This window comes from Hemicordylus capensis, chromosome 1 (genome assembly GCF_027244095.1).
Source record: "Hemicordylus capensis ecotype Gifberg chromosome 1, rHemCap1.1.pri, whole genome shotgun sequence".
In the NCBI taxonomy this organism is placed as follows: Eukaryota; Metazoa; Chordata; class Lepidosauria; order Squamata; family Cordylidae; genus Hemicordylus; species Hemicordylus capensis.
The window spans coordinates 280,454,501-280,475,813 of NC_069657.1; the positions used below are offsets into that span (position 1 = coordinate 280,454,501).

Sequence of the window (21,313 nt, forward strand, 5' to 3'; positions counted from 1 at the left end):
ACAGACAAGGATGATTGAAGGAAGCAATAGTCACCATTTATTGAACCAAAACCAGCGCTGGTGGCTCTTTCCTGTGCCTCGTGGCCTACCAGGAAAGACGCCCCGAATCCCCCGGTTTTTGGGGTTTTAAACCTTGGCATTGTTACACATCTGGGCGTTAACATTTGGCCCAAGAACCAATTAGTTCATTTCATTAACACATGTGTTTGCCTCAGGGCTGGACTTTGCTCTGAATTCCGGTTTTACAGAAAAGAGATAAGCAAATTAAGAGAAGATTCTTTCACATTCTAAGAAGCAGGGCAGTTTGGAATAAGCCGATCATTCGATGCCTATGCTAATGAAGTTTGCAACACCCGTACCCTCTTCCCCCACCCTGTCTGTCCTTGGCAGATAAGTAACTCAGCAAGGAATTTTCCATTCCACACTTGCAAACTCTATTAACCATTTCTTGACCAGTGCAAACCTGAGTTCTGTCTCACTCTTTTTGCAAAGACACTTTCCCATTCCATGAGAACAAAGTAATTACAAAGCAGCTTTCAGAAAAGGCATTTCCCCCTCATTCCACAACTCTCCCCTACTAGCGCCTGTTATCGCAACGGGCCTGAAAACACTAGTAAGTAATATAAGTTATTAGCGCTCTCTGTGGTCTCCATAATGGAACTCTTAGTACAACAAAAGCCCTCTTGGGGTGTTCTAAACTTCGGTTCTATATACTCAGTGAGCCACACTCCCAGTGCCAACATCTAGGTCATTCAGGGTTCCAGAATGGGAGGAGAAAGTCATCTCAGCTTCAGCACTTTTCCTCACACGCCTGAGTTTTCATGGAAGGGCTGCCCCTGAGCGAGACAATTGCTATGTTCTCATCGATTCAATTCTTCTCAGCAAGTATGCATGTCAGGATCATTTCTAAAACCAGTCCCTTCCTTTTCCTCAAGAGGTAGAAGATAACAATGAGACATTCATGACAAAAGGAAGCACATTTCTTCACATAATGAACAACTAGCATATGCTGCCACGTGTGCCTATTGGTGGTCACCAGCCAGGAAACAATGGAGCCTCCAGTTTGAGACTATGTACTAGAGACAGTGTGCTTCTGAGGACCCAGTGTTAGAGATGAACAACGGAGAATGGATATGGCCATTTTAACGGCCTGCTTGTGATCCTCCAGAGCCACAGAGCCGGGCCACTGTTGGCAGACAAGAATATAGCTAAGCTAGAAGAGACCTATCATAGCACTACTTATGTTTTTGTGTGATGTTGCACACTGCTGATCTAAGTTTGAAAGAGTTAGCATCCATGGTGGGCGGAGGGGCAGCTGCCCTCCTAGATTCATGCCTGGATTAATGTGGAGCAGCTGATGCTTTTATTTATATGTATATACTTTGCATGAACACACCCAAACCACAAATTCCTGCAGGCAGTGAGCCTAATGCTCACGGCACATTTGTACCTTTAGACAAGCCCTTAGAACCAATGATGACATTTTTTAAAATGGGTGGGGGGGGGGAGGTGTGAATTATTGACATATATTGTTTCTCTTCCGGAGGTGAAGTAAAATTCAAAGTGAAGTTTTAAAAAAAAGCTCCTCCCTGCTGTGGCTGTCTATACTTGTTTGCAAATCCTGAAAGCACTAAATAATTCTGATGCCTGGGGTTCTGAAAACGTGTGTGTAGCAACAGTGCCAGTCTGTCAACCTGACTTGCTGAGGAGAGCTTTGAGTTTTATAGTCTTGTGAGGATATCGCAGCCGATGGTATTTTTAAAGAACAGTGTATGAGCTCTTTACGAAGAGTTGTCTAGCCGTTTTGTCTTGGCCCCTCAATACTACAATTGCCTCTTGTATGATGGGGTTTATTTTGTGTGAGATCTGACTACTGAGCATCAAGCTCAACGTGCACATGTAAATGTCCCCATATTAAAGAAATCAACCATTTGTGTTTGTTTGCTTGCTTGTTTGCTTGCTTGCTTGCTTGTTTGTGTGATTGATAAACTATCAATGTGCCTAATATAAACATCTCCAGGCAGTTTATATAAAATTCAGACAATTTAAAACAACTGACAATTAAAACAAATAAAAACAATAAAAACAAATAAAAACAATCAAAACCATACAGAGAGACATTTTTAACTAAAAGCCAAAAGAAACAGGTATGTCCTGAAAGCATTCTTAAAGGCAGCCAGAGATGGGGAAGCTCTTATTCTGACAGGTAGCATGTTCCAAAGTCCTGGGGCGGCCATAGAGAAGGCCCGGTTCCAATTCCCCACCAAACGAGCCGGTGGCAACCGCAGCCAGTTTTAGCGGATGTGTAAACATAGTTATTCAGGAGGCTGCTTCAACGTAACCTCAGCTATTCCAGTGTGGATGAATTTGCATGGGAGGTGCAAGCACCAACATGGTAGAGGGGAAGAAATCTAGTGCATAAGACCAAACACTAAACATGAAGGAGCAGATCCGGCCCAAGTTCCACCAGTGCCTGAAGCTCTCCTCCCTCAATCTGCAAGGTGTGCTGAGCAGCAGCTTTGGTCCCCTGACCCCTGCTGCCCCAGAATTCCCTCTAATCCCTCTAATTCTCTGTTCCTTTAACTTGGTGTTGCTGCTCAGGCTCGTCTTCCTTCCTTTCCTGCTGGCTGCTGCCCATCTGGTCTTGTGCTCTTCCTGCTGACTGGATGAGCAGCAGCTTGTGGGACAGCAAGGAGGAGGAGCCCAAGTGATGGAGGCACCCTACGGTAGGGTGAGGCTTGGTGAGGCAGTAGGCAAAGCAGTGGCACCACCACCTCCACTTTCTTCAACCTGCCACCTGAGGTGACCACTCCACTGAGCTTCATGGGTAGGCTGACCTTGCAAAGGCCTATAAAAGTCAATGATTCAGGCAACATAGACACACAGCACCTGAAGGGAACACAGGGCTCCTTCATCTCTAAAGCCCTAATTGGCTTAGGCCCTGGGTATTTCCCTAAACGGCTTATGCCCTGGGTATTTAAGAGAGCGCCTTCTATTGGAAAAGTGGTGTTGATGTAGTAGTAGTAGTAGTAGTTTGCTGAGGGCCCCCAATCTTTCCCCACAGACTACGTGCATTATTTAGAACTAGCTTAACCTGCACAGAGCATCTGCATGCTTGTACTTGATTGCTCTCCTCACCCCCTGCCACAGCCCCTCTCATCCCAGAGATCTCCCTACCCTCAAATGAGCCACATTCCTGCTCCTCCCCCTCCATCCCATTGTTTCCATCCCCCTCACCCCTCTTGGCCACTCCTCCATCCCTTTACTCTACCCCCTCACCCCTCTTGGTCATGGCTACAGCGTTTTGGCGCCTATTGAACAAGCTGCAGCCGCCTATCCTCAGAGACCTCCCCACTCTCACCTGAGCCCTGCTCCTGCTCCACCCCACAGGAGCAGCAGCAGCAGTGGTTGATTGGGCCCTTCCTTGCAGCTGCCACCACCCATGCTGAACCAGGAGTGTTGGAAGGTCCTCCAAGGACAAGTCTCAGCCAGTTTTGGAGAGGCTGAAACCATTTTCTTCTTGGACCTTGGGAGCTCAAGTATAAGAACTCCCAGTCCAAAGTCATATTTACTGTATTTATAATTCATGATTGTTCCCTAATGGTGATGTAATATGTTTAGACATGGTGAAACAGATTTCAAAATACTTCCTAGAGAAATCTTCTTATTCAGACTTACTTACTTCTACTGCTGCAATACTCATTCAGATTCTTTGCCTGCAGGTAACCGTCAGTAGCCACTGAATGATGACATAGAATTTCAATGAGAGTTCGAGGATTTTAAATACAATTATTCATGTGTTTTGATTTACAAAGATCTCTTTGGGCTAGGAAAATTGACTGGTTAGTATTATGATGGTGACATCAATTAAAATGTGCCTGTAAGAAAGGAAGACGGAGAGAGACTTCAGCAATGTTCTACATTCTGATGGTTTGTTTTTTTGTTTTTTTTTAAATCAAATTATTCAGTTAGATTGTTAATTGGGAAATGATAATATTCAGTCTTAAGTTTATTCCAATGGAATAAACAAATTAGAAGCTGTGCTAGCATCCTGCCCTTGCTAGTTACATGACTGAACATTATCATCCCATATGTTATAATGCAGAAGAAGGCACTTAAGGGGTGAATGAGAATTAAGGAATCAAGGAACTACAACTAGAAAGAGAAATCAACACAGCTCCTACATGCATACCCAGAAGCACTTCAGGAGGATGCGCAGGCCTCTTGGCTTCCCGGAGATTTGAATTTAGTGACCTAAATATATTTTGAGAGTTTCCATCACTTGTTGAGATTCATCACATGTTCTGACCTGCCTCAAGTCCCTGTGATGTGGCTGGCTGGAAACTCAACAAAATTCCATAACTAAATACAATACCCATTTCTCATCTGGCCACACACAGGTTAATAATTACTAAGAGCTATGCTGTCTTTTAAATATGTTTGTGAAACTGTCCAAAATTTGCATATCCATATCTATGTATGTGTGTGTGTAAACAATTTCTGGATGCTTTTATATACATATCCAACAGCATTGTGTTCCTAAATGAGCAATACGTATATTAGTTGATTTTTTAGTTCTTATTCGTAAGAAACAAAAAACATTTAGGGACAAAACACTTTTCTACAAGGTTTGACCTGGAGAAAGTAGGGCATCATTCTTGATTAATTCATTAAACAATTCCTTAATTTATTCATTATTATTCAAAGAATCTGCTAAGTGAGTTTAAAAGCAAATTTAATACCATAATGGCTTCTGGAATGCTCCATCTAATCTCTTAAACTGGCTCCAGGAACCAGGCATTGAAATAAAGCTTACAGTTGAAGCTAAAATCAAATGTGACAGTAAAATGTATGATTATCAGTGCTGATTAGAAAAACAGAATGCTTTGAAAAATGATAAAACACTGTGTTGCCATGAATATTTAACAACTTTCATTGTTAGACAAGTTGTGCAAAATAATGTACTTTATCCTTTCCCCATTTTTTCAACTTTTTTTTTAGACTGTATGAGTATAGGAAACTGCCTATTGTAACAATGTAGTAGTAATACATTTTTGGCCGTGATTTCACAACCTGCACTATCGTAGTTAAAGGGTTAACAATTGGTAAGCTGGGCACATAGACGTTGAGGTGAGAACATGTGTTTTAACACCAATCATAGTTCTGCCACTGTGTTTAACTAAGATTAAACTACCATCCATAACTCGTAGTTACCCATCATGATTTAATCCTAGTTAACCATGGCAGGACTACAGTAAGTGCTAAAGTGCACATTCTCATGTCACACTCCATGGGACCACACCTAATTTGCTGATCTTAGTTAACCCTTTAATTATGATTGCATGGTTGTGAGAACACGGCCTTTATATTGCATTCTTTCAGCTCTCAAAACATTTCATGGGTATTATTTCAGCAATCCTTACAATAACCTTGTACGGTAGGTTAGTATTCAATGGGAGGAAATGAGGTTGAGCAACAGGGCTTGAATAAGGTTTTCTTGTGGATTTGTGACCATTTACTGATTTGAACAGGGACCTTCCCAGTTCACAGTCTAAGCCATTGCATCACACCAGCTACACAGGAACATAGGAAACTGCTTTCTACTGAGTCAGACCATTGGTCCATTTAGCTCAGTATTATCTACCCAGGCTACCACCTTAAGTAGTGCTGTGGAGAAATGCTTGACTAACAAGCAGAAGGTTGCCGGTTCGAATCCCCACTGGTACTATATCGGGCAGCAGCGATATAGGAAGATGCTGAAAGGCATAATCTCATACTGCATGGGAGGAAGCAACGGTAATCCGCTCCTGTATTCTACCGCAGAATACCACAGGGTTCTGTGGGTGCCAGGAGTCGAAATCAACTTGACGGCACACTTTACCTTTATCTGCCCAGACTGGCAGAGGCTTCTGCAAGATTGCAGGCAGAAGTCTCTCTCAACTCTATCATGGAAATGCAAGGGAGGGAACTTGGAACCTTCTGCATGCAAGGAAACTGATGCTCTTCCCAGAGCTCTCTGATATCAATGATTATGTTACCCTATAATCATAACCAAAGGAACACATATAGACCATCCATTCAGATGAACAGTTCCCATCCCATTCCATGAAGGGACACATTGGGATATCCATAGAAGACATAATTACTCTCTCCCTTTCTAGTCAGTAAGGTATTGACCAAACCCACCAAGAAGTTGTTTGTTTATACATACACACCACACATCCATATACCTAGTACATTACAGAATATTTGTATGCCATACAATTTCTCATGTAGATTTTGAAAACAGTGGTTGACATCTTGATTAAATTTACTTGAGAAAGTCCTATTAAAATAAAAGGACAAGTTTGGCATGTCTAACTTATCCTTTTAATCTCAATGGAACTTCCTTGAGTAAATTTACTCAGGATGTGAATTGGTGTCTTTTCTAATAAGATAACTTTTCAGTTTGTTGTATGGAGTTTCAGTTTGTTGTATCTCTCCTTAAGTACTTCATGATACTTCAGGCTAGCATTGTCACCTCAGAAATCCAGCTGATTGGAAGGTGAGTGGAAGTTACAGGTGAGTGAAAATAGGTTGCTATGGAGGAGTATCTCTTACCATTCCAGAAGCTCTATTTGCATCCTTGCCATTCCCTCCCTCACTTCTCTGGAACACTTTGAGAAGGAGCGAGGGAACATTTCCTGTTGTGGTAGCTGGAGGAGAACTGAAATCCTGGAGACTGGCTGTTTTCTTCCTGGTAGCCTTCCACTCTACCAAGTGAAGTGCCTTTTTTTGGATATTGGAAGTGCCAATGTGCAAGACTGGACTGATTCATACCTATTCTGCCAAGGGTGTGTGAATGTATAGAAGAGAACAAAAATTAACACTCCATCCTAACAGCAGTGGTCCCCCCCCCCAGATTAATGTTTATTTTGTCCATACAAATGACTAATTGGCAAAGTGCTTAAATCTCTAATGCCATTTGCCAGTTGGTTGACATTTTAGTTGACATCTTTGTCCCTCAAAAGTGTTTCTTGTTTCCCAGCAACTACATTTTGTTGCAATAACTGGGGAAAGTAGAGAGTTCTACCGGCAAGCAATGTTGTGTTGTTATTTTTGTTCCAATGCAAGCATACTAGTGGCATTTGAATGAAAAACAGCCCTTCCGACACAACTGCTCTGATGGTGGTTTGCCTGTTGGATGAAATGGTGTCAAGGCATGGCTGCACAGCAGCTTCATTTACTCTCATTTGAAACGGCATTATATGGAGTCTATTCAAACTGGCTGTGACATACCAAGGTCTCAGGCAAAGGACTTCCCCAGCTCTGAGATCCTTCTAACTGGAGACTGAGATCCTGGAGATGGAGATCCTTCTAATTGGTGATCCAGAGATTGATTCTGGGACCTTCTACCTTCCAAGCATGTGCTCTGCCACCAAGCTATAGCATCATCTGCAGCTGCTGGTATGAGCAGCAACTGCATGACACACATAGGTCAATAGGAGAAAATGTATGTAAAAAAATATCTTTTCTCTTAATTTTAGAAGAGCCCCCAACCAGCTCTTCTTTCTAAATGAGTTCAAGATCTTTTCAAGTGACAGCGTAAAGATCCAGATGGAGTTTCAAAAGCTTTGTTTTGAATCTGTTTAGCACAAAAGCCAAACAAGCATGAGGTTATGATTTTATAAAATAAATACATTCCCACGAGAGCTCTAATTTTAATGAACTGGCATCGTGGCCAGTGTTCCCTGTAACAGGGATCCCCAGATGTTGTTGACTACAACTCCCAGCATCCCTAGCTGAAATGGCCTTTGGCTGGTGATTATGGGAGTTGTAGTCAGCAATATTTGGGAATATCTGTTACAGGGAACACTGATCATGACCCTGAATCTGGAGCATCCCAAACTGGAGGATGAGATAGACAATGTAGGAAGAACCTATAACCCATCCTTCAGATGACCCTGTGCCACTGGGACACCCCACATCAGGAGGACCAGGTGAACCCAAGCCAGCAATCACAACAAGGTTCAAGGACATGACCTTGCCAATGTCTTCTAACTTGGAGGAGGCCTATGACGACCCACCAGACTTAGCAGAAACTTCCCAGAATCTCTGGAGCAAGCACCCAAGAAATCAAGCAAGACCCCTTTAAGACAGTCTTCCCTATGGAAGCGGTGGAAACAATTCCCTCTACCTTGGCAGTAGCCATAAGAATCAGCAGTCTGCTTTGGGAAATTGCTGGAGCAACATTTTGTTTGTATTGCATTATTCAGCTCTTCTGACCCTGCTTGGCACTCGCTGAAATGCTGACTCTTTGCAGCTGGAACTGTCCAAGGTCTGTGACATTCCTTCCCCCTTCCTTAGTGGAGAACCTGATGTAGCCCAAGACAGGCTAGCTGTATAGATTCACAAGGGGCCCTCTTAGTTACCTACTCTGAAGTTTGGATTTGCTTAAGCTTGGGTGGTCAGTTGGAAAGACCTAGAACACTATACGATTCTGACATTTATATCCAAGTTGTTTAGTCTTAGCAAAACTGTGGGATCTTCCATGCACTTCTTCCTCTTTCTCTCAGTCTTTCTCAGACAAGGTTCCTTCATTCCTCTTTCCTTTCTCTTCTTGGCATTCTTTGTGTCTCTTTCTCAACCTGTGGTCAACACATCTGTTTTACTAGCTCAGCTTAACCTTTTCTCCATACATGTGGTTTTCTTTTGCCAATTGCCAATCTCACCCTCAATGTTTACTGTCTAAGATGCCTAAACTTGCTTGACTAAATGCTGAGGCATACCAAATCTGTATTTTATAGATTTCCCCCTAAAGTTTTCCTTATTCTAGAAACTACTTAATCTTCTTCACTTTGAGCTGTAGTTTTCAAGTTGCTTTGTCACTTTTAATTCCTAATTCATAATTATTATGGCCATTACTTTTATCTCTTGAGCATCACATTGGGACACCAAATGTCCTAGACTGCCTTTATTTAGATGACTTTTCATACCTCCATTTTAAGATTAGAAACCGCAGGGTGTACAATGCTCCAGTTTAAAGAATACACACTATGTGATGGAGCGTAGCTATAAATGAACAAGGTGTGGGGGACAAATGCCCCTTGGCCCCAGAAAGAGGGAGCCTGCTGGCTCAACAACAGCTTGCTCTTCATGTTCTCCCTCCTGCCTCTCCCAAGAAGATGTAGATGGAGGGCATGTCCCTGCTATGTGAGTTCATGTTCTCTAGGGCAGGAATCCTCAACGTTGGGCCCCCAGATGTTCTTGGACTTAAACTCCCATAATCCCCAGGCCCAGTGGCCTCTGGCTGGGGATTATGGGAGTTGAAGTCCAAGAACATCTGGGGGCCCAACGTTGAGGATCCCTGCTCTAGGGTATTGTACTGACAATATTAAAGATACTTTTAAAATGAACACACGTGCAGTCATTCACACACACAAAATGTGTACCTGTCCCCAGATACTTGAATGGACATACAATGTAATGACTGAATAGGGCTCCTGTCAAGTGTACATTAGACTACAACCTTGGGAGTGTGTTGTGTGTGATATGCCATTGGTGACTGGTAAATCATGTAGGCTTGAGGCAGGCAGTAGCTTTGAAGAGAGTCGGAGTGTTTGAGAGGAGCATTACTTCTTCCCCACGATGTACACACACTGCCTCTGGTCAGACCAAAACCAACAGAAAAATAATGTGATGGCCTACTAAACAGCATGAATCAAGAATACCAGTGCACCATTCCAGGGTGGGGTGGGGGCATAATTTTTGCTTGCCCTTTGTCACCATGATAAAATTGTGATTGCTAGCTAAGGACTCTCCTCCCGCCCGGCTTCTCTTCCCTGCTGAAGAGCAAGAAAGGGAGTTGAGGAGTTCATTTGGCTGCTGCTTAGCCAAAGCATTTCAGGCACCACAACTGAGTCGCAACTGTGCACATTCCTACAGGTCCCATTCCTGCTCAACAGCAGTATATAAATATTCATCATCATCACCACCATCAATAATTAATAATAATAGAAATGGAAAAAATGGGAATAAATTACATAAAATTGATAGGTATGTTGCTTTTAATTGTAATGGAATGTACAAACTAACAACATTTCTTAACTGACATTTTCTACAACCCATAAAAGGATGGATTTATAGTATACGTTCAAATTAGGTCATATGGTACATCACAAGTGCTGTTTTGCTGGTTTTCAACAATGTTTTCAAAGCAATATGCCTAGGACGTACATACTCTTCAAAGCATTCGTTCATATAAGGTATATGTAAAGCTCTGTGTGTGTGTCTGTGTGTGTGTCTACATACAGTGTGCTGCTGCTGAAGCTAATATCCTCTTGAAGGGAGTTTTTAAAAAGTCATTGATTTTCTTCAATGCTTATTCTGAAGCAATTAAGTGTATCGTAGTGCAGCTGTCCGCAGACAAGAGCAATTAACTCACAGATTAAACCAAGGGGAGCAACTGAGTCTGTGAATGACTGAAGTGGCTTCAGTCTCCCTTTTGAGGTACAATACTACACAGCTCTGCAAATGATGAGGGTTTGAGCAGGTGAAACTTTTTGCAACCAACAAGAGGAGTTTAAGAACAAAACACAAAAACAGAAAAGCCAAAACTTTTGTAGAGAGAGGGTTTACCTCAGATGACAGCAAACATTGAGATTATTTCAGTGCATGCAAGTTTAGAATGTTGCATTGCTTAGTACTAGAGCGGAGTTGCAAAACTCTCTCTCTCTCTTTTAAAAGGCCTGTTTTAAACAGCAATCAGAAGTGATGGGGCTCATAGTCCTGTAGATCCAGTCCCTGGCGATCCACAAATATCTCCATTTCCTCAAGGTGTCAGGAACTGTCACAGTAAGGGAAACGATGTTGGGTGGCATAGAGCTGCACCCAACTAAGTTTTCTTTGGTTGGGTTTTGCTCATGTTCAGATTCTGACTGGTTTTGGAGTCAGGAAGACATTTTCCCCTCAGGTCAGATTGGCCAGCAACTCAGAGTGGGGTAAATTCTGCCTTCCCCTTCAACACAAGACTTGGGGTAAGGTGCTGGAGGTGTCAAAGCAGGGCCTCTGCAGTCCAGCTCAGGTGCTTTGCTCTCTGTGGTAGCAAGGCTGCTCTCAGGGAGGAAGATGGGATGACCTAAGGCTTATGATTGAGTAAATTCACTAGTTATTATTTATATATACTTTTCAACAACGATGACAAAAAGAGGTTCTCAAGTGTTTTCATAGCAAAAGAAATGAAAAGGTGGTTCCCTAACCCCAAAGGAACTCACACCTCAAAAGTTTGTTTCCACCATCTTCAACTGAGTTGGATGACATTGTCACAATCTACGCCATTGAGATGTCCCTATGTCTCTACAGCCATAGCAAATTTGATTCAAATTGGTTAAGTGGTTCACAAATTAGCCGACTTGTGCCTACAAAGTTTATAAGTCTGCCATCTTGAACCAGTGTGGACGACACCATCACAAACTTTTTGCCCAGAGATGAAAGTTTTGGGCGGTATACAAATTTGACAAACAAACAAACAAACAAATTATGCCATTGAGGTGTCCCTGTGTGTCACTGTATCCAATTTGGTTCAAATGGGTTAGACAGTCCACAAATTAGCCGGCTTGTGCCTCAGATGTTCACGCAACCACCATCTTGGATTGGAGTAGATGACATCATCACAAAATATGCCATTGAGGTGTCCCTATGTGTCCCTACACCTGTACCAAATTTGGTTCAAATTGATTAAGCAGTTTACAAGTTAGCCCACTTGTGTCTCAAAAGTTTATGTGTCCACCATCTTGAATTGGAGTGGATGACATCATCACAAAATACGCCACTGAGGTGTCCTTATGTGTCCCTACAGCTGCGGCAATTTTGGCTCAAATCGGTTAAGCGGTTCACAAGTTAGCCCACTTGCACCTCAAAAGTTTATGTGTCCGCCATCTTCAATCACTGTGGGTGATATCATCACAAACTACGCCGTTGAGGTAACCCTATGTGTCACTCACTGCAACTGCACCTAATTTGGTTTAAATTGGTTAGACAGTCCACAAATTAGCCCAATTGCACCTCAGATGTTCATGTGTCCACCATTTTGAATTGGAGTGGATGACATCATCACACACCATGCCATTTAGGAATCCCTATGTATTCCTACAGCTGTAGCAAATTTGGTTCAAATCGGTTAGCTGTTCACAAGTTAGCCCACTTGTGCTTCAAAAGTTTGTGCGTCTGCCATCTTGGATCGGGGTCGATGACATCATCACAAACTATGTCGTTGAAGTGTCCCTATGTGTCCCTACAACTGTACCCAATTTGTTTCATATTGGTCCAGGCTTTGCGAAGTTAATGGGTGGCGGGGGGGGGACACACACAGAATGCCAGGTGATCTCATATGCCTGCCTCCTGGAAAGTAGGCTAAAAAATGAGAGGGAACATTGATCAGGGCCCACTGAGCCTTGACACTTGGCTTGCTTGCAAGAGCTGTTTAGGCTTTCTTCTCTCCAAATATCCTTCTGCAGTGCACTTTCCTTTTAAGTGTGACACATCAGCCCCTTTCAGACCTTTTGTTCCGTATTGACTGAATGTGCAAGAAGAGAAGTGGGTGTCCCAATGACACATTTAATGTATGCTCTAGTTCAGGGGTAGACAATCTTGGTTCTCATGCTGTGGTTGAACCACAATTCCCATCATCCCCATCTACAGTTTTTTTCTGGCTGGGGAGGGTGGGAATTGCAGTGCGTAGCATAGTGGTTAGAATGTTGGACTAGGACTGGGAAGACCCGAGTTCAAATCCCTATTCAACCATGAAACTCCCTGGGCCTGTCATGTATTTCTTAGCCTAACCTACCTCACAGGGTTGTTGCGAGGATAAACATAACCATGCACACCGCTCTGAGGAAGAAGAAGGATATACATGTAAATAAACAAATAAACAACAGTTGGAGAACCAAAGTTGCCTACCCTGGTGCAGTTTGTCCACAGAGGAGGAACATATCCTTCCTTCTGAGAGCTTTGTGGTGCTATACAGCTGATCTGTGTGGACATCATTCTAACCCTTTGCATTCAGTCAAGAAACATGATTACTGAGCCTCTGAGCCTCAGTAAATCCGCACTAGGAGAGTTTGTAGTGTGGCAAACATCTGAGCTGACATATATGCAAGCAGCAAAGATGGGTTGCATAGGGCCTGCCAGGTAGTCTGTTGCGGTCCAGTCAGGCAGGAATACAACAGCTCCCCTTTACCCTGTGAGTTAGCAGATGTGTACAGCAATTCATGGTGGCTGGAAGTGGTGCAGCATTTTCTAGACTGTGATCTGCTCCCCAGTGACTGGAGCATCTTATTGAAGTCTGGCATATCCACTGTGGCTTGTCACTCAGGTTTTGTAACATGCCTCAGTGGAACTCACTATATGGAGATCTATAGCAAAATGTGACCAGCTGCAGCACTTGTCTGTTAAAAAGAGATCTCCATCAATCTCTCTTGAGTACTACTACACTACTATGAATATGTATATACTGCTCTTCAACCAAAGTTCTCAAAGTAATTCACATAGAAAAATTGATAATACATAAATAAGATGGTCCCCTGGCCCCAAAGGGCTCACCGTTTAAAAATAAACATAAGGCAAATTCTAGCCGCTGGAGGGGTGCTGTGCTGGGGTTGGATAGGGCCAGTTGCTCTCCCCCTGCTAAATATAAAAGAAGAAGAACCACTTTAAAAGGTATCCCTTTTCTCAGTTAACATTGAGACATTAGTGTCTCAAGTCTTCTATTCCACACTAGGGATGTGTGAACAGGCACCTAGAACTGGTCCAGCTCAAGGAAAGGAACTCCCAACCCCCTGACTGCCTCAGTGCCAATTTGGGGAGGTTCAAATCTTATCTATCTATCTATCTATCTATCTATCTATCTATCTATCTATCTATCTAGCTATCTATCTATCTAGTATATGACTCACTGCCTCCAGGGGGCTCTGTCACGGCCATGTGTGTGGCAGAGTTGGCCATGTTTCCCTCCCGCCACCGACCTCCCATTGGTCTTGAAACGGCCCAGTTTGGGTGGTTTTCAGCCCATTCTGGGCCTCTGTGTACTGGCAGTGGCCAGTTTGGAGGCTGCCACACATGCACAATGGCCATCTGTGTGACCTGGTCATGTAGATGGCCATTGTACATGTGTGTTGGCCTGCACTACAAAAAACTGCCTGAACCGGGCTGTTTTGAAACCAAGGCGAGGCTGATGGGGGGAGGGAGACACATACACCCCCCCCCCCGCAGCCATGGCAGTTCCCCCCCAGAGGCAATGAATCCTTAAATTTTTATATATATATATGTTCCAACCCCCAAACCTGCTCAAATTTGAGGCAAGCCAGGGGGGTGTTCAGGGGTGCACAAAACCATACAAGCCTGGTTCTGCTCAAGTCCGGTTTGGACTCAAACCAAACTGGGCAAACTGGTTTTGTGCAGACTCCTATTCCACACACACACACACACACACACACACACACACACACTGCATTTTAAAATAATTTTTAAACTTGGAAATCCAAACAACCCTGTGTGAAGGCCCTTCAGCCGTAAAACTGAAGATTAGGTTTTCTCTGAGCTTGATCTTGGGAGGAAGATTGTATGCATATCTAAAAAGTAGTGAGCTGAGTGTGCTTCCACACACACATGGACACACCACTAAAATGATGCTCATCTATATGTTCTCCCCACATTTCTGTATCTTATCTGAATGAGAACATTTTTAAACTGCCACAAACCCTGGAATTTGATAGGCTCCAAAATCATCATATTAGGTAGATTGACTTCATGTCCTGGGAAACCAACATACTTTGATCCACAAAAGCAAATGATGATGCTTTTAAGGGGAGAAAAGTTGAAAGAAATTCATTTCTAGTTAGTATTCGCACCAACTGGCATCCCTAAATTACATCCTTGTTCTGCATATCCCTTCAAACTCCTTTTTGCATGTGAGGAAAGCCTAGTTTTTTTGTGAGCTGCCCCGAGTAAAATTGCACTGGCGGGGCAGAATACAAACAAACATACATACTTCTGAATCAGGGAGTAAACCTTGAACCAGGCTGCACTGCTTCAAATTGTTAGTGTGTTAGTGTTAGTAAAATATCTAATTTTAGAATGGAGGAGCCCTCCTCCATATGAATTGTCGCAGCCAGACACAGGTTCGCTATTCAAGTGAGGGGCACATTACACATGATGGTGGCAGCCACGTTTGTTATTTACACATCTGCCCCAGTCATGTATAAAACAGGTAGAGTCTAATTTCAGCATCAAAAGCATTGTTCAGGTAAGACGGCTGAACTCTCCCATGCCCATATTATCTCCCCATATTCCATCACTCAATACCAGCAATGGACTGAACTGGGACAAAAGCCCCTGTGGTGACAGACCACAGAAAAGTACAGGAGGGAAGAGTCCAACTCCTCTCATCTTACAGCCTCTTTTGACACTGAGACACCACCAAATGGCTCAGACGTGAATAAGCAAATGTTATGTAAGCTCTTTTGGGACAGGGAACCATATTTTATTTCCTTTTGCTTCATGAATCATTTTGAGAGATTTTAATAATTTCTCCCGCTAATAATTTCTCTTGGCCCCTGCTAACTTGGCAAAGAGGCACTTTTTAATGTGGTGATTCTCTTTATTTAGCAGGGGGAGAGTAACTGGCCCTATCCACCCGCAGCACAGTCCCTCCAGTGACTGTTGCTGGTGTCTATCTTACGTTTCTTTTTAGATTGTGAGCCCTTTGGGGACAGGGATCCATCTTATTTATTTATTATTTCTTTGTGTAAACTGCCCTGAGCCATATTTGGAAGGGCGGTATAGAAATTGAATTAATAATAATAATAATAATAACAACAACAACAACAACAACAACAACAACAACAACTAACAAACAAACTTGAACCCATGTGTCATGGCAGACATGGTCATAGGAACTGTACCTCTATATTATATCCAAAAGGAAAACTTTGCTGGATGAACCAATGGTGGTGACATGTTTCCATATGTTGAAGTGAACAATCATAAGAATCTCATACCAGACATGAGCAGAAAGTGAAGATCTTCCTCTTCCTTTGCAGCAGTTTCCCTGTCCTCAATTCCAATCCAGAAGCTGGAGGTTTTTGAAGGTCTCATTTTTCTACTCTCCTGCATTTGTCCAATACATTTGATTATTAGGGCATAAGCTAATAACTGACTGATGAAGGAATGCAAACAGTCTTGAACAACATTTAAAGCCAGTGGTTGACATCCTGATTAAGCGAGTGGCAGTGCACTGGGAAGACATGCCTGCACTGTGGAGAGGTTTTTTTAGCTCCACACTGTAGAGCGCACAGCGTGTGAGGGAGATTTTTGTAAATCTCTGCTTCCACTGGAAGTGACCTGTGCTTCCACTATGACGTGGAGGGTTGTGCAGCCTCTTCTGCAGTACTCTGGAAGCCCTCGTACTCTGGAAGCCTTCTTCAGTACTCTGGAAGCCACACGTGCATCTTCTGGGCGCACTCCTGCTCGCTTGGTCAGGATGTCAACTACTATGGTGAACACAAGAAGTTGTCTTATGCTGTGTCAGACCTATGGTCTCCCTTGTCCAGTATTGTCCACTTGGACTGCTAATGGCTCTCTGGGGTCTTGAGCAGCCCAAGCCTGCTACCTGAAATCCATGTAGTTGGAGATGTCTGGGTCAAACTTGGGACTGGACCTTTTGCATGGGCAGCATGTGCCCCTGCCACTGAGCGACGGCAGTTCCCTCTGTCCTTCCCTCCATATGCGGACATGCAGACCAACTTTGCTCCAGAAAATGATTGCTTACCAACTAGAATGAGGAGAGGAGAATGACCCTCTCAGCCCCAACAAGCAAGTGCTAAATAAAACTGTCAAACACTCACTGCGCCAGCCTTCAGCACAACAGCTCTTATTTAACATGACATTCAACATGGCAGTGACTCATGTTATTAATAGTAATTATTGCTTTAAGCCTCAAGCTCAAGCAAGAGGGGCTGTGCAAATTACACCATTTCGGAAATAGATTAGGAGGGCACATAGCTCTGAGACACAATGTGCTCCTCTAGAGTCAAAGAATGTGAGTAACTCCAGTCTTGGAAAGCCTCTCCTCTCCCACCCCCTGCGTGGAAGCTTGGCCAGGACATTGGAGGAGACGGTGCCAAGTCTCACATGCACTGAAAGAAGGGATGCTGCAAGCTAAACTGATGTCAGGTTTCCTGCTGAGGGCTGTGTTCTTTTCAGTTTGTTCTCTAGATATGCTTCTAGTCCATGGAAGATGGCCCCTGCAGAGGAAGTCCACAGTGAGGAGTGGAAGGAACATTAATAATTTACATTTGCCTTAGTCCCAATCCAGATTCTCCCCCTGGCTGCTGCTTCGGAAAGGACACTCTCATTGGGAGCCAATGAGAGCTTCTCTTCCAACCAAGGCAAATAGCAGCTAAGGCCCACCTGTCTGGATCAGGACCATGGTTGAAGCCAATGGTTCAAGTCACCTCCCCCCATGAACCACCACCCCAGTCTGTGAAGGCTGCAATCCAGCCACTATTTAGTTAGGAATAAATAGCACACCTGTGCTAAGCTCATGTTTAATATAACACATCGTTTGATCCTTACACACTCTAAAAATAGTTTCTTCAGTTGTAAGAGTGAACTGTTTTCAATTTTAAATCTGAAAAAGAATTGGGAGACACCGGCATAAATCCTCAGAAGTAGCAAAACTGCCTTCTGCCATCCACCCTGTAAAAGACATTCCCCGTGAAACCACTGTTCTGACCACAATAATAGGGCTTCTCATTCAAATCATTGGCTGACATGATGAGGGAAATTACTCAAAGTAGCCCCATTGAAATTAAAATGATGTTAGGCATTGTCTTTTTAATTTCCACAGGACTACTTTGAGTAATTTTCCTCATCATGTCAGGCCAATTTTTAATCTTCTTTTCTGAGAGGTTACATTGTAGCTGTGGCTGTACAGTACTTAGAATGAAGACAGAAATATAGAAGTGTAGTGGCATTCCAAGGCATGTGTCCAGAGAGGGCAATGCATTTTCTAGCCTCTGAAGAGGTTATGTCTTAGTTCACCCTCAGATCCAGAGGTTGCCCCATTGTATCCAAGCAACAAAGTGCTGTGTATAATAATGCAGTCCCAACATAACACAGGGATAGCTCTGGCAGCTTAAATCCTGTTGCTTTCCCAAGATGTTTTACTGAGCTGCATGGACTGCAGAACAGGGTCCAAACACATCACGTCATAAATTGTCCCAGTTATATAGTGATGAAGCACAGGACATCCGCCACACAAGATTCCTTTCCTTTTATTAAGAAATCAAGTGATGTGTTATCAAACTGCACAGTTTATCACCATAAATAGAATACATGTTGTGATTATTTTGACTCACGAGTTTGGGTTTTTGTTGTTGTTGTGACAAGGTTCTGAAAATTAACAGGATTGTGTAAGTTTTCAGCAATTTCTATGATATTTTGTTGTTAACACACTGCTTCTACATCCTCTTTTTGTAGATCTGTCTGGAGCAATATATATATTTCTCTGCTAGAAGAGGATGGTGATGTTCACCAAATATTAGTATTTAGAGACAGCTTTGCATTTGGTTCACTCACTGGAACGCCATACATTTGTTTAAGTGGATATCATCTGTGAATATCTCATGTAGCATTTTGCTAGACATACATATGCTTTAGAAGTGACAGTTTGGTCTAACTTTCTTTCAAGCTGCACTTCTCAACTCGAGAGACATGTAACAAAACTTACACAACATGTTATCTTGGTAATGTTATATTTTTTCCTTTATTCTTATAATACATTTTTTGTGACTTTATAAGGCTTCACATCCAAATTGTGATACATTTACTGATCAATATGCATTTTAAGCCTCTGAAATGGTTACAAAGGGATTAGTCAGGATGCCTTCTTATAAATAGCTGGCCATACAGTCATTGTTTTCTTATGCTTTATATCAGGTCTGACAAACAATGGATTATCAAATTGAAATGGAGATGCCAAGGTGTGTGTGTGAGAGAGAGAGAAAGAGAGGATGGCCTCAGCAAAGTCCCTTTTATTATTTCCATGTGAGATTGTCACTGTAATGCCAGGCTTTTGCAGAATGGAGACAAACTCCTGGATCTACTTACAGCTCTGAAGCCTGGTTCGGTGGTGTTTATCATCTGACAGAAAGCAAATGAAAGTGTCGCTGTAGGAGACTTTGAGATGACTGCTCCACCGAGGATCATCCCTTCCCTCCTTCAAAACATATGCTAGCTCATCTTCATGTCCACCTTTTTTATCCCCCATATTTAGCCCCATCAGTTCCAGTTCATGCTTAGCAGCTGTTTCTAACACTCTCTGCTTGTTATAATATCTGACAAAGTTATTAATGATGGGGTGGATTGGTAGTGCGATGGCTATAACCCCGCAAAGGAAACTGATGGCAGCGTTGAGTTTCCCTAGCGTTGTCTTTGGATAGATGTCCCCATAACCCACAGTCGTCATGGTTATGATGGCCCACCAGAATGACTGAGGGATACTCTTAAACAGTGTCTCAGGGTGGCTCTGCTCCATTGTATACCCAAGGGCAGAAAATACAAAGATTCCAACGGCCAAGTACATCAGAAGAAGCCCCAGTTCCTTAAAGCTTCTCTTAAGAGCATAGGTTAAAGTCTGTAGACCTGATGAATGGCGTGCTAGCTTGAAGATCCTTGCAATTCTCATGATCCGGAGTGCTTGGATGGCTTGCTGCACGTTCGTTAACTCCATCAGTTTGGCACCCAAGTGGGTCAGTATTAAGCTGACATAGAAAGGAAGGATTGCAAAGATGTCAATGATGTTCATGAAAGAAAGAGCAAAGTGTAGTTTATTAGGAGATGAGATGAGCCTAAGGGCATACTCGAGGGTAAACCAGCCTATGCAAGCCGTCTCTATCTTATCTAGAACAGGGTGCTCTGCAGATTTGCCTTCAGAGTCCACCACCTGCAGCTCTGGAATGGTCCCCACACACATAACTACAGAGGATGTTAGGATGAATAGAAAAGACAGGACAGCGATTACTCTAGCAGGGTAGGAAGATTCTGGTTTTTCCATGAATTTCCAAATATATTTCTGGCATCTTTTCCAGCGGTTTAAGGAGGTGTCCAGTCCCAAGTCATCCAAGATCAACTGGACCCTACGGGCTATCTCTTCTAGTTCCTCCTTCTTTTCACTGAGGTGAGTTTTGCAGCAGTCATCCAGGAATTTAAGATCCACTTTCCAAAATTCCATTTCATTCTTGAAACAAATAGGACATATTCCCTTCTTCATGTGAACCTCCCCAAAGTAATATACGTCGACGATGCATTTAAAAGCATCGGGATCTCTGTCAAAATAAAATTCTTTTTCCCCAGGATCATAGTCATCACAAAGTGAGAAAATAGTGTCATATCCCCCTGATAAACAGTTCATGAGCTCTGCTAGCCTTGTGCCTGGGTACCGGTTGAGATGATCTCCATACAGCACCTGCCGTACCCCACCGACATTGACTATAATCTCAATTTCTTCATTGCTTTCTGACCGGTCACTGTCCAGCTCTTGGAAACTACTATCATCTGTCATTTTAAATGTATTGCAGTCTTCTTGTAAATAGTCTATTTCCTTCCCAAACCTTTGCTGAAGTAGCTGTGTGAGAAAACAAGTCAGCTGTATGGTAATCAATCTTAACTGAAATGACTTTGAACAGAGTTTAGAAAAGGTTGTAAAAACAAACCTGCCCAGGCTGTGAAACCTCCTGTAGTATGCAACAAGCTGCAACCGAGGGACAAGTCATCTGGCTGCTTGTTAGCAAGAGGAGGATTGTTGAAAGGAAACTATTGCCCCAAGAGATGTGGACAATGGAGGAAAAACAGGTAAGGAAACTCACCTAGTGCTTGTGGCTGTTTTCAGCTTCTCTTTTTTTCTGAAGTGGCATTGATTTGCCATCAAAGGCTCTTGTTCCCACAATAAATCCTCCTTTGTACCTGAATAATAAAAAGTGAATAAACAGACAGTGCTGAGAGAGGTAGAAGCAAGTCCTGATAGCAGCTGTGGTGGTGTCTTGGCTTCAGAGGTTCACAGGGAAAATCTGTTGTGTTTCTTTTGCTACCAAGGTCTTCAGGAGTTTTTCATTGCTTTCTTCCTGCGAAGGCTTGAAGCATGGCAAGGAGAAAGTTGTGCTTGTTTTTCCCCTTGCTGTTTTTAAGCACAATAGGAATTCCACTGACGTCAAGTCCTTTTCAAACTCTTCCCTCTTCTGGTGGAACACAGCAAAAGCATGAGCTGTGGAAGGGGAGG

At 43.0% G+C, this 21,313-nt stretch overlaps 1 protein-coding gene across 5 annotated transcripts; it reads right to left on the reverse strand.

The window, feature by feature from the left end:
- Window positions 1–10,049: 10,049 nt before the first annotated feature.
- On the reverse strand, window positions 10,050–21,214 carry KCNF1 (potassium voltage-gated channel modifier subfamily F member 1). Of its 5 annotated transcripts, XR_008314067.1 has the most exons (5): window positions 20,751–21,214; window positions 19,147–20,662; window positions 16,035–16,143; window positions 12,824–12,867; window positions 10,050–11,122 (listed from the first exon to the last, which is right to left on the reverse strand). XR_008314067.1 is itself a non-coding variant. In XM_053286702.1 (3 exons), the coding sequence occupies exons 1-3, from the start codon at window positions 20,808–20,810 to the stop codon at window positions 17,194–17,196; spliced, it is 1,662 nt and encodes a 553-aa protein (XP_053142677.1). In that variant the 5' UTR covers window positions 20,811–21,214; the 3' UTR covers window positions 17,157–17,193. The 5 variants fall into 5 exon arrangements, 3 of the variants coding, with proteins under 3 accessions (XP_053142677.1, XP_053142679.1, XP_053142678.1); XR_008314066.1 differs by lacking the exon at window positions 12,824–12,867; XM_053286702.1 differs by lacking the exons at window positions 10,050–11,122; window positions 12,824–12,867; window positions 16,035–16,143 and adding an exon at window positions 17,157–17,279.
- Between the last annotated feature and the right edge of the window lie 99 nt (window positions 21,215–21,313).